A 16,220-nucleotide genomic window follows, 5' to 3' on the forward strand; every position below is an offset into this window, starting at 1 on the left:
GATCTACTTTTCAGGGATATGATCTTTATGAAAACGTTCAAATACCAACTGAACTTCGCATTCCAATGTGCATTTTCTAAATTTGAACTTCTGCATCACACTTTTTTTTGCTTTCCTCTGTCACTCACCATTAATGGATTTGTTGTTTCCTTCGCCTAACAGGTATGAAGATCAAATCTTCTTGTAAGATCAGTGCGATTGATTTTCCAACTTGCCTTCCTCGAGCCGCAATCTTCTGGCATCCTCTGTGACTTGTGGGTTCATCATAAAAACTGACCTACCTATAGACTTGTTACCTCGATGCACACTCCACTGACCTATGCGGTACCTCCACCTAGCATCTAGCTGTCATACTTGTTGACATCCATATTTTCTTTAATTCCTATGTTGTTTTGACATACTTTGTCGACCCAAGTTGATTACTTGTATGACCATCAACCTCTTCTCTGTTTTGTTTACCAGTTTTTGTGCCTTCATAATACACACACAACCTTCATCTTGATCTATGCCTAACCGGTAAGCCTTCCTTCTCTCTTCTCACTCTCATGTGTATTGCCATCATATAGGTCACCACTTCTACCAATAACCTTTCAAACCGGTTGATATTAATGACAACTTAATGCCAAATTGCTAACAATCTCCCCCTTTGGCATTGATGTCAACTTACCGCAAGACACTTCATACCAGTATATTTCTCCCCCTTTGACACAATGACAAAGGGTATTATACACTCCCCCTTTGACTACTATGAACTCCCCCTGAACCATATAAATTTTTTCATGTTCAAGTGCATAAGGCGGATGACACAACTCCCAGCTTCTGTTGGAGGTACTCAAAGGTACTTATTGGTAATGGTATGGTGAAAATGTCTACTACTTGTTCTCCAGTAGGGACATAATCCATCCTTACCTCCTATCCTTCAACCTTCTCTCTGACAAAATGATACTTGATAGAAATGTGCTTTGTTCTGGAATGCATCACTAGATTCTTTGTTATGTTGATTGCACTCAAATTATCACACCGGATGAGAATAGGATCAGTGATGTCCACCTAGATATCCTTGAGGGTCTAATTCATCCAAAGCACCTGAGAGTAGCATGTAGTAGCAACAATGTATTATGCTTCAGCAGTTGATAGAGAGATTGAGTCATGCTTCTTGCTAAGCCATGAGACCAATCGGTCACCTAGGAAGAATGCACCACCACTTGTTCTCTTCTGATCATCGATGCAACCTACCCAATCAACATCAGTGTATGCTTCCAAGATGAATTCCCCTTGGTTAGGGTACTACAACCCATAACCGAGTGTCCCTTGTAGGTACCTAAAGATTCGGCTTACAACATTCATATGTGACTGCTTGGGTGCAGCTTGGAATCTGGCCACCATGCATATTGCCTATACTATATCCGGTCTCGAAGCAGTTAGATATAATAGATTGCCTATCATGGATCTACACAAAGTTTAATCCACAACCGGTGATTCATCATTCTTGCTCAATTTACTTTTGGTCACCACGGGGGTACTTACCAGTTTGCAATTCTCCAGTTGAAATTTCTTTAACATATCCTTTGCATACTTTGTTTGTGAGATAAAGATTCCCTTATCCTACTATAATATCTGCAAACCAAGGAAGTATGTCAATTCATCAAACATTAACATCTCAAATTCTGACTACATCTGATCAACAAATTCTTTGCAGAGGGTGTCTTTATTACCTCCAAAGATAATTTCATCAACATACACAACCATGATGATCATGTGGTTTCCATATTTCTTTATGTACAAATTGTTGTCAGCACTCCCCTTTTTAAATCCCTGCTCCTCTGGGTACTGATCTAATCTTGAATACCATGCTCTAGGAGCTTGCTTTAAGCCATACAAGGCCAACTTCAATGGGCACACAAATATTTTATCATCATGTAGCAGAAACTCTTTCGGTTGATCCATGTACACTTCTTCTTCCAAATTCCCATTTAAGAAGGTGGATTTTACATCCATTTGATATACTTTATAACCCTTGTAGACAGAGAAAGCTAGAAACATTCTAATTTCTTCTATTCTAGCTACCGGTGCAAATGTTTCTTCAAAGTCAATTCCTTATACCTATGAGTATCCTTTGCACACTAGTCTATCTTTATGCCTAACAATTTTACCTTCTTCATTCATCTTGTTCTGATAGACCCATTTAGTGCCAATGATGTTCTTGTCTTCCGGTCTAGGGACTAATTCCCAAGTCTTGTTCTTCTCAATCTGTTGTAGTTCTTCCATGGCATCCATCCATTCTTGTCTTTTATTGGCCTCATTGAATGTTTTAGGTTCTACTTCAGTCATGAGGTAGAGGTTGACTTGTTCATCATTTTGGGCAAGTCTTCTTCTAGTCTGCACACCGTCACTCTTATTTCCCAAAATTTTCTCTTCCGGGTGATTCAACTGCACATATCAATTGGGAGTCTTCTTGGATGCTTCTTCTAGTTTATTGTTTGACTGAGATTCATCGCATTCATCATACCAGTTAACTTGAGGTTGACCTCCTTTGTGCATATCCTCATCAACTTTTACATGGACACTCTCAATGACTCTTCTTAGTCTTTTGTTGTAGCATTTGTAGGCCTTGTTGTTAGATGAGTAACCAAGGAAGATTCCTTCATCACTTGTAGAGTCAAAACTTCCTAGACCATCCATATCTCTCTTGATAAAGAACTTGCTTCCAAATACTTTGAAGTATTTGACTGATGGCTTTCAGTCATACCACAACTCATAAGGTGTCATTTTGTTGTTTGTTCATAATTGAACCCGGTTCAAGTATATGTAGCAGTATGAACAACTTCCATCCAATATGCGTCTGGCAGACTGGCCTCATTTAACATGGTTCTGGCCATCTCCTTAACCATCATGTTATTTCTTTCTACCATACCATTTTGTTGTGGTATCCTAGGGGCTGAATATTGCCTTCTAATTCCATATTTTTCACAATAATCTTCAAACTCATTTGATGTGAACTCTCCACCCTGGTCTAGTCTTAGACATTTTAACTTGCACCCACTTTCTTTCTCCACCATTTTCCTAAAGATCTTGAATCTATCAAATGCTTGTGACTTATCTTGTGGGAAGGTGACCCAAGTCATTCTTGAGTAATCATCAATAAAGAGCATAAAATATCTTTCACCCGCAAGAGATCTTGTGTTAGTTGGACCACATAGATCTGTATGCACAATCTCAAGTGGTCTGGAGGTGTTGTTCTCTTTTTTCTTGAAACTCACTTTAGTTTGTTATCCTTTCACACATTCATCACAAAATGTGCTTACTGGTTTGATGATGGGTGGAATATTCCTAACACACCCCTTTCTACTCACTGCAACTAAGTTATCAAATTTTATGTGGCCTAATCTTTGATGCCACAACCAGCTTTCATCAACCTATCCTATCACACATTGGGACTCATAGCATTCCTTCAGATTATAAACATTTCCATCTATTCTCTTTCCTTCTGCCACAACTTGACTGATACTGTCTTTCTTTATCTAGCAACCGGTTGAGTCAAAAATGAATTTATAACCTTTGTCATACATCTAACTCACACTCAGCAGATTGTACTTTGGGCCTTCCACATAATATACATCATGTGCCTTCAATTTTTCATCAATACTTAGAGTACCTTTTCCCTTTATTTTGATGGATGAGTTGTCTCAAAATCTTACTGAACTACCATTCTAGTGTTCAAGTTTGATGAATTTCTTTTTGTCACCTATCATGTGGTTGGAGCAACCACTATCTACAACCCATAGATTTTTCCTTTCAACATTAAGGCAGTCTGCACTATCAGACTTGATTCAGCCTTTTCCTTTTCTTTCTCAACCCATACCGGTTTGGTTTCCTTCTTTTTGTCAGTTGCAATTTTTTGCTCAAATTCAACTACCCATTCTTGACCAGGATTTGTCTTCTTCTTCTTTTTTTTCCTATTTTTACAGAGCCTTGCTATGTGTCCAAACTCTTGATAGTTATAGCATTTCACATTTTCATTTAAAGATAAATCCTTAACATTATTGTGGGGCACCAGTTTATTCTTCCTACATTCAAAACTCCTATGACCATATCCATTGCACAGATAATAGACAACATTCATATCCCAGAGTGCATTAAATGGATTTCTACTTTCTTAACACATGGAGGGCTTATTGGTTAACCTATAGTTAGCTATTCTATGCCCAAATTTGTTACACCGGTAACAATAACCATGAAAGTTAGAAACATATCAGTTTGGTTGTCTTGGTCCTATAAAGGACTGCCTCATCGGAGGTCTTCCCTTCATATTGTTGACTATGGTTAATACTTCAAGGTCAACTCTTGCATTTCTCCTTGGATTTTCATGTCGATACAATGAGTGTGGCCTTCAGTTCATTGCTTGTGTATATCGGTTTGTGTTGTGATTTCCAACAATGTCCACATATGTCTTTTTATCGGTATCCTTGCCTACAATGAATGTCTTATTTTCTTCACCTTCATTTGAGGAGGTGAACTTTATTTCTTTATCGAATGTGTCTTTCTTATTTTAACTTTGACCTTCTTCAAAACCTAAGCCACTGGTATCTTTGGATTGCTTTTGTTTGCTCAACATCTTGTCTAAGGCTTCAATGTTGCCTTCATACTTGCTCCTTACTTTTATTTCTTCCTTACTTTCTTCAAGCTCCTTTCTAAGCTTCATTATTTTTTCTTCTAGATCTTGATGCTCCTTTTCCTTCTTCATCAGATAAGAGGATGTAACTTCACATATTCTCTTGGTTTCTTCTAGTTGCAGTTTCAAGTCAGATATGACTTGACTGGACTCATCCAGGGATTGCTTCAAGAGACCTTGTTCATCTACTACTACATGCTTGACCTTCTTGGGTTCTCTTCTTGTTTTACTCAATTCCTCAAGAGAACTTATAAGCTCTCATTCCAAATCCACTTTAGCCTCAATATCCTCTTCTTCCTCATCTTCACCAACTGGTTCATCAAGTGCCATAGAGAGGTTAAATTTTCTATCATTCTTATGGCAATCATCTTCTGATGCACTTTCTTTATTTGTGGCATCATCTTCAATAGTATAGAGGTTGTTCTACTTCTGTTAGCCTCTCCTTCCTTGTTGGTAGACATTTCTTTCTCTATCTTTCCCAGTAGATTTGCTAAACTCTCTTGACTCGTCTCCAGTGGTTTGATTGTAAGGACATTTTGCAGCAAAGTGTCCAACCTTACCACAGTTGAAACATTTGAGTGGTAGCTTTCCTTTATACTTGTCAGATCCTCTTTTGATCTTTCTGACAAAGTTGGCTACCTCTGCATCAGATTCTTCACTAGATCCTCTATGAGTAGCTACTTCTTTTCCCTTTTGGGTGGTGTTGAACATTGCTTCTTTTATTAAGGAAGCATCACAGGTTGTTCTCATCTCATAGGTTGTTAGTGAGACAAATAGTTCTTCCATTGAAAAGATATTCAGATCCTTGGGTTCTTCTATGGAAGAAACCTTTGTATCATACTTAGGTGTAAGAGACCTAAGTACCTTCTTTATAAGGATCTCATCTATAATTTATTCACCAAGCCCTTTGATGGTATTCATAGTTTCCTCAAATCTATGAAGATAATCTGCAATCTTTTCATCATCCTTCATCTTGATGCCTTCAAGGGTGCCCCTTAGTGCTTGCAGCTTGGCCTCTTTGACTTTTGCATCTCCTTCAAATAATCTTTGCAATTTATCCCAAGTTTCCTTGGCCGATGCAGAGTGCATGACTTTGACAAACTCATTATCAGACAGTCTGCTCAAGATATCATGTTTGGCCTTTGCATTGTTCTCATACTCCTTCTTGGCATCCAAATCAGTGAGAGGAACACTAAGGACAACATACCCATTCTTGACAGACATCCACACATCAAAACCAAGGGAGGAAATATAGGTCTCCATTCTTTTGCTCCAAAAGGCATAGTTGGATCCATCAAACATGGGGGCTTTTGAGGAAGTAGACTCATTTCTTTCCATTGTGTTCAAGTCCAGAAACTACCCAAGGTTTATAAACAACCGGGAACCTATGATATAATACTAATTGTTGAACACAGAGTACCACTAAGAGGGCGGCTAAATCAATGGTTCCTAGACTTTTTGACTTTTAAAACAACTTCAGAATACCGGTTATTATCTTAAGCACCAAACAATTAGTTGGTAAAGCAAAAAGGTAAAGCAAAGAGAACAATCACGCAATTGTAACCCACAACACCATATATATGAGGAAAACCCAATATGAGAAAAACCTCGATGAGAAATGCTACTGGAGACTACTACTCCAATCCAGCCTCACAAGTAAAACACTAGATTACAAAGATTTAGGGCACCAACCCAAGGAGCACCAACCCCTTTTGTTTTAAGGCACCAACAAGGAGCACCAACCCCTTTTGTTTCAAGGCACCAACCCCTACACCAAGCTCCAACTTGGTGATGTATATATTGAAATACAATTTAGATACAATTAAGGCTTCTTGTTGCAAATGAATTCAGCAACTCTTGATCAAATGGCTTACTGGCAGTTGGTAGTCTTTTCTTCTCCACTGGATCTCATAGTATCAATTGTGAGATCACTCTCTCCGATTCTTGGCCTCTCTTCTCTCTCTCTCACAGTCTCGCAACTTACTGTGTCACACTTGGATGTTTTCTTTCTCTAACACACCTCATCGGTTTGCTTAACTATTGGACCTGCTATAGTTATACCAGTACTCAATCACTGCCAGTTAAAACCTCTCACTAGTTTTCTTTCTCACTCACTCTACAACTTTCTTAGAATAAATTTTAAGGCAAAATGATCCTTCTCTTCTTTTAAGCTCTCTTTTCTCTTTTTCTTCTCTACAAGCATCAACATTCTCTGTTTCGAGCTCATGTATTTATATTCATTGTTTCCCGCCAAGAATGCATTCAAACATTGTCATGTTAGCTTTTCCTTTTCCAACTTAATCTAAATCCCCTCTAATATGATCTTCTTTTTAGGGATATGTTCTTTATGACAATGTTCAATCACCAACTAAACCTCGCATTCCAATGTGCGTTTTCTAAATCTGGAGTTCTGCACCATGCTTTTGTGCTTTCCTCTATCACTCACCATTAATGGATTTGTTGTTTCCTTCACCTAACAAGTACAAAGATCAAATCTTCTTGCAAGATCAGTGCAATTGCTTTTCCAACTTGTGTTCCTCGAGTTGCAATCTTCTGGCATCCTCTGTGACTTGCAGGTTCCTCATAAAAACCAACCTACCTACAGATTTGTTACCTCGATGCACACTCCACCGACCTGTGCAGTACCTCCACCTAGCATCCAACTGTCATGCTTGTTGACATCCACCTTTGCTTGAATTCCTATGTCAGTTTGACATACTTTGTCAACCCAGGTTGATTACCGGTATGACCATCAACCTCTTCTCTATTCTGTTTACTAGTTTTTGTGCCTTCATAATACACACACAACCTTCATCCTAGTTTACGCCTTACCGGTAAGCCTTCCTTCTCTCTGCTCACTCTCATGTGTATTTCCATCATATCGGTCACCACTTCTACTGGTAACCTTTCAAACCATTTGACATCAATGACAACTTAATGCCAAATTGTTAACAAGGTTGCATTCCTCACGAGTCAGGAGAATTCCCAAAGTTATTGTCGCTGAAGATGCTCAATCAACTCAATTTGGACCACAATCAGCTTATAGGTGAAATCCCTATAGTTCTAAATGACATGATAAATCTTGTTCTGTAAAACAATTTTCTTTCAGGTGGAATTCCTCCCGAGTTAGGATGCCTGAAGCTGAATTTTCTGAATTTATCCAATAATAACTTGTCTAGGTGTATTCCTAAGGGTCTAGACAATCCAACTTACAAGAAGAGCTTCCTGGGCAATCTGAAGCTATGCGGGGGTCAGAATCTGATGCTACCTCCATGTTTTTCTACTCGTAAGTTTTCATCATGGAGTTTAGCTACAATTTTGTTGCCAACTTTACTTATAGTGGTCTTGGCCTTGTGCTTTGTTTGTCTTTGTCATTTGTCTTTCAAGAGGCAAAGAAGCATACCATTGTGGAAAGTAACTCCATTCTACTTGTAGATTTTTGAATCTGCCTTGTTTCCTCTAAGCCAACTAATTCAAAATAAAATAACATAAAGAAAACAATAACACCAATACATAAATTAACTTACATATCCCTCACAAATCACATAACAAGAATGAGAAATTCATAAATTGTTGAATACTCTATTTTTAACGTAGACCCTGTTTTAAGTAGAGATTCTTTATTGCAGAATAATAAAATTACAAAGAGGTTGACTTTTAAATAGAGATCACAACCTTTATTCAAGAAACAAAAACAAAGTCAACGTAGAGAAAACTAACAGCAGTTAACTCTGCTAATAAATGTTATTTATTATTTGGCTAATATTGGAACTAGCATGTCAAAAACTACGATATAACAAGAAAACACTATAATTCATAGCATGTGTAGCATGCTTTATTTGGCTGGGAAAAAACTAACTTTCTACGGGCATGCATTCTTCAGCCAGAATTAAAGCTGGTAGTTAAAATATTCTATCTAATTCAATAACTGAAAAAATATCAAACTACGGATCTATTAAAAAATCAAAGGCAATCATCGGTGGATGGCAATTAATGCTAAATATAACAGTGAATGATTGAGCTTTACAGTGGATGATAGTTTTTTATGGTAGATGCTAAAAATGGTAGCTAAACTTGGAACTACATGCTCAAACAACATTAGTTATCTTCATACTCCCCCTTGATAGTGAGAGAGCTCATGATCTTATCCTGAAGTTTCAAAAACTGAGCTTTTGCAACTACCTTGGTGAATATATCAGCTAGTTGGTCTTGAGTATTTATATGCTTCAATTCAACTTCTTTCTTCTGAGACCAAATCTCGAATGAAGTGATATTTCATGTCAAAATTATTTGTCTTGCTTTGGTGAATCAGATTCTTTACTAGCTTGATGGCACTTACATTGTCACAATAAATCACTGTAGGCTAAATTTGTTTTTCTCCAATTTCTTCTAAAAATTTTCTAAGCCAAAGAGCTTGTGTACCTGCTGAGGTAATTGCAACATACTCTGCTTCTATAGATAAGAGGGCAACAATGCTTTTCTTTTTTGAGCTCCAAGAAATTAATCCAAAATCAAAAGAGAAACAATTCCCAGATGTAGACTTACGGTCATCCATACTACCTCCCCAATCTAAATCACTAAATCCAACAAGATTGAACTTTTCAAAAGAGTAGTAATGTATACTAAAATTTAAAGTCCCTTTCACATACCTTAAAATCCTCTTGGTTGCCTTCATATGTATTTTTTATGGATTCTTCATATACCTTGAAACAAGGTGAACTCACAATAATGCTTCCCACTTTTTTGCAACTTTTGACACTGAGATGAACAATTTTAAAATAATCTTCAACTTTCGACAACTATAACTTTTAAACTATTAAGAATTTGAATATGATGTAAATTAGTGATTTGTAGCATTTTGTATATAGATTCTATATATATATTTTTTTAAAAAATTTGAAGGATTTTTTTTTAATTTTTCCATCTCCCTCAAAAAGTAGTTTTTTACAATAAACTACATTTTTTAAGAGTGATGTCTCTCCCGAAATACATAACTTTTTTTAATATAAATGATAAAAACTCAATTCTTTTGAATTTTGGTTTGTAACATCAATATCCAGGGCTTGCAGTTGATTTGATAGTGATATGTTCAATATTTTTCATTTTATTAAGTTTTGAAGTCCGACTAGTCATAATTCCGACATAGGTTTAAGTTTGAAGACATAACTTGTTCTATATATATCGAAATTCAATTTTATTTTTTTTGTTAGAAAGAAGACATCAATACCTGGGGCTTAGATATTTTTCAAAAAAAAATTGAATTAGTTTCTTATTTTTCTCAATGCGCTGAACAGAGAAATTCATGTTCGGTGAAAAACCTATGTTTGGTAAAATTAAAAAAACAAGTTCATAATAAACTCAATATGTAATAAAATTATAGTCATTGGAAAGATTGCTTTGAGGACTACAATACTACATTTTGGGTTGTCAAGATCATTCCATTTGATCCTTCAACCAGAGGTTTGAAAGCCAAAAATCCACAAAAAAATGTAGAAAGCTTCAGAGAAGTGTTAAAAAAGGGTTTCGAATGAAGGGGGGTTCAAGAAAACCCCCCATTTTTAGGGGGGTTCGATCGAACCCCCCCCCCCCCCCCCAATATAATTGAAAAACAACATAAACAAGCATTAAAGGTGCTTCACTTGAAAGAGGGGGTTTGAGCGAAGTGGGGGCTTCGCTCAAACCTCAAAGGGTAGTCCGTTCGAACACCCCCACTTCACTCAAACCCCCCCTAAACAAAATTCTCCACTTTTGCCAATTTCCTTCATTGGAAAAAGTGGGAACCATTAATGTGGGATAGCCCAACAAGTGAAACTGAAAATGCAATATCAGGCCTTGTGTGGGTTAGAAACATCAAGCTCCCCACAATACTTATGTAAGATGTCTCATCAACTAAATTAGCACCATCATCTCTACATAACACAACTCCATGAGCACTTGGAGTAGGGGATGGATTACAATCAAGCTGATCAAATTTCTTCAGCATATCTTATGCATACTTTGTTTGACAATTAAAAATCTCATCCTTACTTTGATAAACCTTCATTCCTAGAAAATATTTCATGAGACCAAGATCTTTCATCTCAAATTCATGCATCATAGAACCTTTGAGTTCATCTTTCATCTTAGAACTATTACCCATATACAATAGATCATCAACATACAAACTTATGATTAGAATATCAATACCTTCTTGTTTGTAGTAAAGGGTATGGTCACTCTTACTTCTCTGGAAGCCATTCTCCTAAAAATATTCATCAATCCTAGCATACCACGCTCTTGGTACTTGATTGAGACCATACATAGCCCTCTTCAATCTATAGACATGATGCTCTTTTCCTTCCACTTCAAAACCTTGTGGCTGCTCCACATATACTTCCTCTTCTAAGTACCCATTCAAGAAGGCACTTTTTACATCCATATGATGTATGCTCCACTTCTTTTGAGCTACTAATGAAATCAACATTCTAATGGTCTCTTGTCTTGCTATTGGTGCAAATGTCTCTTCATAATCAATTCCCTACTTTTGTGTGAAGCGTTTAGCAACTAATCTTGCCTTGTGTCTTTCAACACTCCCATCACTGTTAAACTTGGTCTTGTAGACCCATTTGATGTCAATCTTCTTCTTCTCATGTGGAAGCTCTATAAACTGCCAAGTGTCATTCCTGTGAATGGAATCCATCTCTTCTTGCATGGCTTGCACCCAAACCTCATTAGTACATGCATATTCAAAATGTGATGATTCAAAATCAGCCTTCGCTAATAAAGAAAAATTCAATATCTTACCTATTGGGTTTTCTTCATGTACTTGATTTGCACTCCTCTGATAGATATCACTCAATCTCCTTACCTTCCTTGTAGAAGTTGGAGAAGAAGCTGGACTTGAACTTGGTACTGAATAACTTGATGAAGGGTTGCTTGGTGGAGTTAAACCATTGTATATAAAAAGTATTAGTTGGCTGCTTATGATCAATATCAACAATTATATCATCATTCAAAACAGGTTTTGTCTTCTCAACATGGTCTTTTTGATGACCATAAACTCCCCTTCATCAAAAATCACATCTCTTGAGACAATAAGCTTGTTAGTGAGGGGATTATATAATCTATAAGCCTTTCTTTTCTCACTATACCCAATTAAAATAAATGACTCACTCTTTGCATTTAACTCTTGTCTATTCTGATTAGGTACATGCACATAAGCCAAACAACCAAAAACTTTGAAATGATCAACATTAGACCTTTTCCCATACCATTCTTCATGAGAAGTCATCTTTTCGAGTGCACTGGTGGGGGTATGGTTGAGGATGTACACTGATGTAGCAACTGCATCTCCCTAATAAGTATTGCTCAATCCCTTGGTTTGTAACATGCACCTTGCCATTTCAACCATAGTACGATTCTTCCTTTTAGCTACTCCATTTTGTTGAGGTGTGTATGTAGTAGTAAGTTGCCTCCTGATGCCATTCAGATCACAATAACTCTGGAAAGCTTTCGATAAAAATTCTCCTCCATGGTCAGTCCTCAAACATTTGATCTTGCACCCTTTCTCATTTTCCACAAGGGCTTTGAACTTCTTGAATGTAGATCTAGGGCTTCATCCTTGGCCTTCAAAAAATATACCCAACAATTTTGTGAGTAACCATCAATAAAAGTGATGAAATATGATGACTTATCCAAACTCTTAGTCTACATGGGACGACATGTGTTTGAATGAACAAGATGAAGTGGGTGATGGGCCCTCCATGCATTGCCCTTTCGAAACTTTTCCCTTGCATATTTTCCTTTAACACATCCTCACAAACCTCCTTATGCTCCTCTACCTTGGGAAAAACAGAAACTAATGCATGTGAGGTTAGAAACTTCAAACTATGAAAATTTAAATGCCCATACCTGACATGCCATAACCAACTTGAATCCTCATAAGCCATACTTGCCAGACTGTTGTTATGTTAACCAAACCTCAAGGGTAACATCCTATTTCTTGTCATAGGCACAACAGTGATAACCCTATTGCCCTAATTCTTATCATAGATAGTACATGTCTTATTATCAAAGACTACTTTATAATTTTTTTCACATAGCTGTCCAACACTTAACAAATTGTGCTTCAATTGTAGAGTATAATAAATATCATGAACTCTCTTCATACCTTCTTTTGTTTGGACCTCCATAGCTCCTTTGGCAAAAACCTCCAATGATTTATCATCACCAAGCTAGAACTTGGATTTGAAACTTCCATCCTTTGTTGAAAACAACTTCTCATTCCCTACCATATGGTTAGAGCATCCAGAATCTAGGTATCAAACATCTTTACTAGTATTTTCACCTTTGGCATAAGATAAATCCAAGTGATCAAGAGGATTATCACTACTTTCTTGAGCATAGTTAGCACTTTTACCTTCTTTCTATCTGCATTCTCTTTCAATGGTAAAATTGAGCATTTCTCTTATCAAATCTGCCTCTACCTCTTCTTATGGAACCATCTCTTCCTCTTGAGCCACCTCTGCCTCTACCTCTTTAATAATTTTGACTTTGCCCTTTACCTTGGCTTTGATTGCTTTTGGCACTACTGTTGCTTGCATCTTCATTCTTTGTGATTTGTAATTTAGAGGAAAACGCTTTCTCTACACCTTCAAAAGTATCTTTCAATCTTTCTTCATGAGACATCAGGGATCCAACCAATTGATCAAACTGTAGTTTTGTCAAATCCTTTCTTTCTTCTATGATTATGGCAACATGATTCCATTTGGGTGTCAAAGATCTTAATACTTTTTTTTATCAAAACTTCATTGCTTACAGTTTCCCCAAGTGTAGCCATTTTATTGACCACATCTTTGACTCTGACACAATAGTCACTTATACTTTCATCTTTTTGCATCTTCAAATTCTCAAACTCTCGCTTCAATGTCTAAATCTTGATCACCTTAACTTGATCACTACCCTAGTAAGCTTCCTGTAGAGTTTTCCAGGCATCTTTGGCAGTTGTTGATCCTGATATTCTTGGAAATAAGCTCTTATCAATACCTATCTGAATGTGAAACAAAGCTTGACCATTCTTCTTCCTTGCTTCCTTTCTTGTTGTTCTTTCATTGCCTATAAGGGCATTCCAGTCAGTTGGCTCCTCATAACCTGATTCAACAATCTCCCACAAATCTTTTCCTATAAAAAAACTCAGCATCTTAATGCACCAATAATCATAGTCATTCCCATCAAATTCTAGAACGGGCATGCTGTTAGAATTCAACATGATTATCTTTGGTGAAATTCTAACAATAAAACTTTAACCCAAAACAATTTTACCTGCTCTGATACCAATTATAGATTTTTGAATCTACCTTGTCTCCTCTAAGCCAACTAATTCAAAATAAAATAATAGAAAGCAAACAATAACACCAATATATAAATTGACTTACATACCCCTTACAAATCACATAACAAGAATGGGAAATTCATAAATTGTTGAATACTCTATTTTTAACACAGACCCTGTTTTGAAGCAGAGATTCTTTATTGTAGAATAATAAAATTACAAAGAGGCTGACTTTTAAATAGACAAAGACAAAGTCACCGTAGAGAAAGCTAACAACAGTTAACTCTGCTAATAAAGGCTGTTTATTATTTGATTAATATTGGAAAGGCAGTTGAAAAACTATGATATAACAAGAAAACTCTAAAACTCATAGCATGTGTAGCATGCTTTATTTGGCTGGGAAAAAAATAATTTTCTACGGGCATGCATTCTTTAGCCAGAATTAAAACTGGCAGTTAAAATATTCTATCTAATTCAATAACCGAAAAAATATCAAACTATGGATCTATTAAAAAATCAAAGGCAATCTTCAGTGGATGGCGATGCATGCTGAATATAACGGTGCATGATTGAGCTTTACGGTGCATGATAGTTTTTATGGTAGATGCTAAAAATAGTAGCTAAACTTGGAACTGCATGCTCAAACAACATCAGTTATCTTCACTACTGGACAGAAGTGGACGAGTTTCACATATTCCGCAATTTGAAGGAGAGTAACATGATTGGATCCAGAGGGGCTAGGAAAGTTTCCAAGGTCATATTGAAGAACGGGCAAGTGGTGGTCATCAAGAAGATCTGCAACATGACCAGATTTGGGGAAAATTCTAATAGAAAAGATGAGCAGAGATAGAATAAAATGGGGGAAGTAGAGGTGAATGCATTGGGACTCATCCGACACACCAACATCTTAAAGCTTCTTTGTTGCATTTCAAGTGATGAGTCTAATTTTAAGCTATTGGTATACGAGTTCATGGCAATGGTAGCTTATTTGACCATTTGCACAGTGGTCAAAGGCCACAGATGGCTCTGCAATGGCCGAAGCGTTATCAGATCGCTCTTGGTGTAGCTCGAGTCCTTTGTTATATGCATCACAATTTCTCCCCTCCAAAATTGCACAAAGATGTGAAATCCAGCAACATCTTGCTAGACAGAGATTTGGGAGCTAAGATTGCAGACTTTGGCGTATCCAGAGAGCTTCACAAGCTTGGTGACAAGTATACATTGTCTGGTTATGTAGGATCCCACGGAAATATAGCCCCAGGCACCAACACTTTCTGTCCTTTAAATTCTAATAATTTAGTTTTCCCTCATAAATTATGTCTATATATTTTATTTTTGTTTTATTTTTGAAAACATGGTGAGTAGAGTATGCGGAAACTAGGCTAAAGGTGAACAAGAAAAGTAACGTCTATAGCTTTGGAGTGGTGGTGTTAGAGCTGGTGAGTGGTAAGAAAGCTACGGGTGATGAGAAGTATGGAGAGGACGCCGACATCGTGAGTTGGATACGCAACACAATTCGAATGGGCAGGGAAGAGATGGAAGTGCTCGATGAACACGCTGTGAAAAGGACAATTGCGTAGAACAAATGACGAGCATCTTACGTGTGGGTTTGATTTGCACTAACAAAGAGCCAAATTGGCAGCCTTGTATGAGAAAAGTGGTAGAGATGTTAGTGGCATGCAGCGGCGACCACCTGAAGGAGACAAAAGATCAAATAAGAACCGAGCATCTGGACAGGATATCAAGTACCCACTCTCAGAATGAGCACGAAGTCGTTTACGTCTCCAATTAAAAATAAAACATTTGTCAATGATTATAAGATGGGAAACTTTTCAACGCTTAAACTGCATTGATCTTTTACAGGTCATGTAATAAAAAAAAGGTTCATTATGTTGGAATATTCAAGAAATAATCAAATAATGTTAAAAGGGAAAACATTAAATATTTGTCAAGGTAACCTAAAATCTAGAAATGTTATGTAACCTCGAGAATCACCTATGCAATTCTTAAGGCCTCTATATAAAGAGTCAATTTTGATGGGTTGAATATCAGGTGGCAAGATTATCAAGTAATTATAACGAAGTTGAATGCTATAGAATTCAACTTGTATGGTTTTGTAATCATATGACTAATGAAGATGGCAAGATGATCAAGTAATTATAATGAAGTTGAATGATATAGCATTCAAGTTGTATGGCTTTTTAATTAGATGACTAATGAATATATTGTGTTGTAGCA

The 16,220-nt window shown here is 36.8% G+C and overlaps 1 protein-coding gene across 1 annotated transcript; it reads left to right on the plus strand.

The window, feature by feature from the left end:
- The first annotated feature begins 14,586 nt into the window (after positions 1-14,586).
- LOC131876005 (leucine-rich repeat receptor-like kinase protein HAR1) lies at positions 14,587-15,562 on the plus strand. Its single transcript, XM_059220758.1, has 3 exons — positions 14,587-14,753; positions 14,966-15,243; positions 15,348-15,562. Exons 1-3 carry the CDS (start codon positions 14,587-14,589, stop codon positions 15,560-15,562), a joined length of 660 nt encoding a protein of 219 aa, XP_059076741.1.
- Positions 15,563-16,220: the final 658 nt, after the last annotated feature.

The sequence above is a fragment of the Cryptomeria japonica genome, chromosome 5 (assembly GCF_030272615.1).
Source record: "Cryptomeria japonica chromosome 5, Sugi_1.0, whole genome shotgun sequence".
Taxonomy (NCBI): Eukaryota; Viridiplantae; Streptophyta; class Pinopsida; order Cupressales; family Cupressaceae; genus Cryptomeria; species Cryptomeria japonica.

Excerpts from the sequence above, each read along its gene's own strand:
- LOC131876005 (XM_059220758.1), top strand. The coding sequence starts at position 14,587 with ATGCTAAAAATAGTAGCTAAACTTGGAACTGCATGCTCAAACAACATC. Across the intron at positions 14,754-14,965 it reads AAGGTCATATTGAAGAACGG|CTTATTTGACCATTTGCACA; the intron begins GCAAGTGGTGGT and ends TGGCAATGGTAG. Across the intron at positions 15,244-15,347 it reads CCACGGAAATATAGCCCCAG|AGTATGCGGAAACTAGGCTA; the intron begins GCACCAACACTT and ends CATGGTGAGTAG.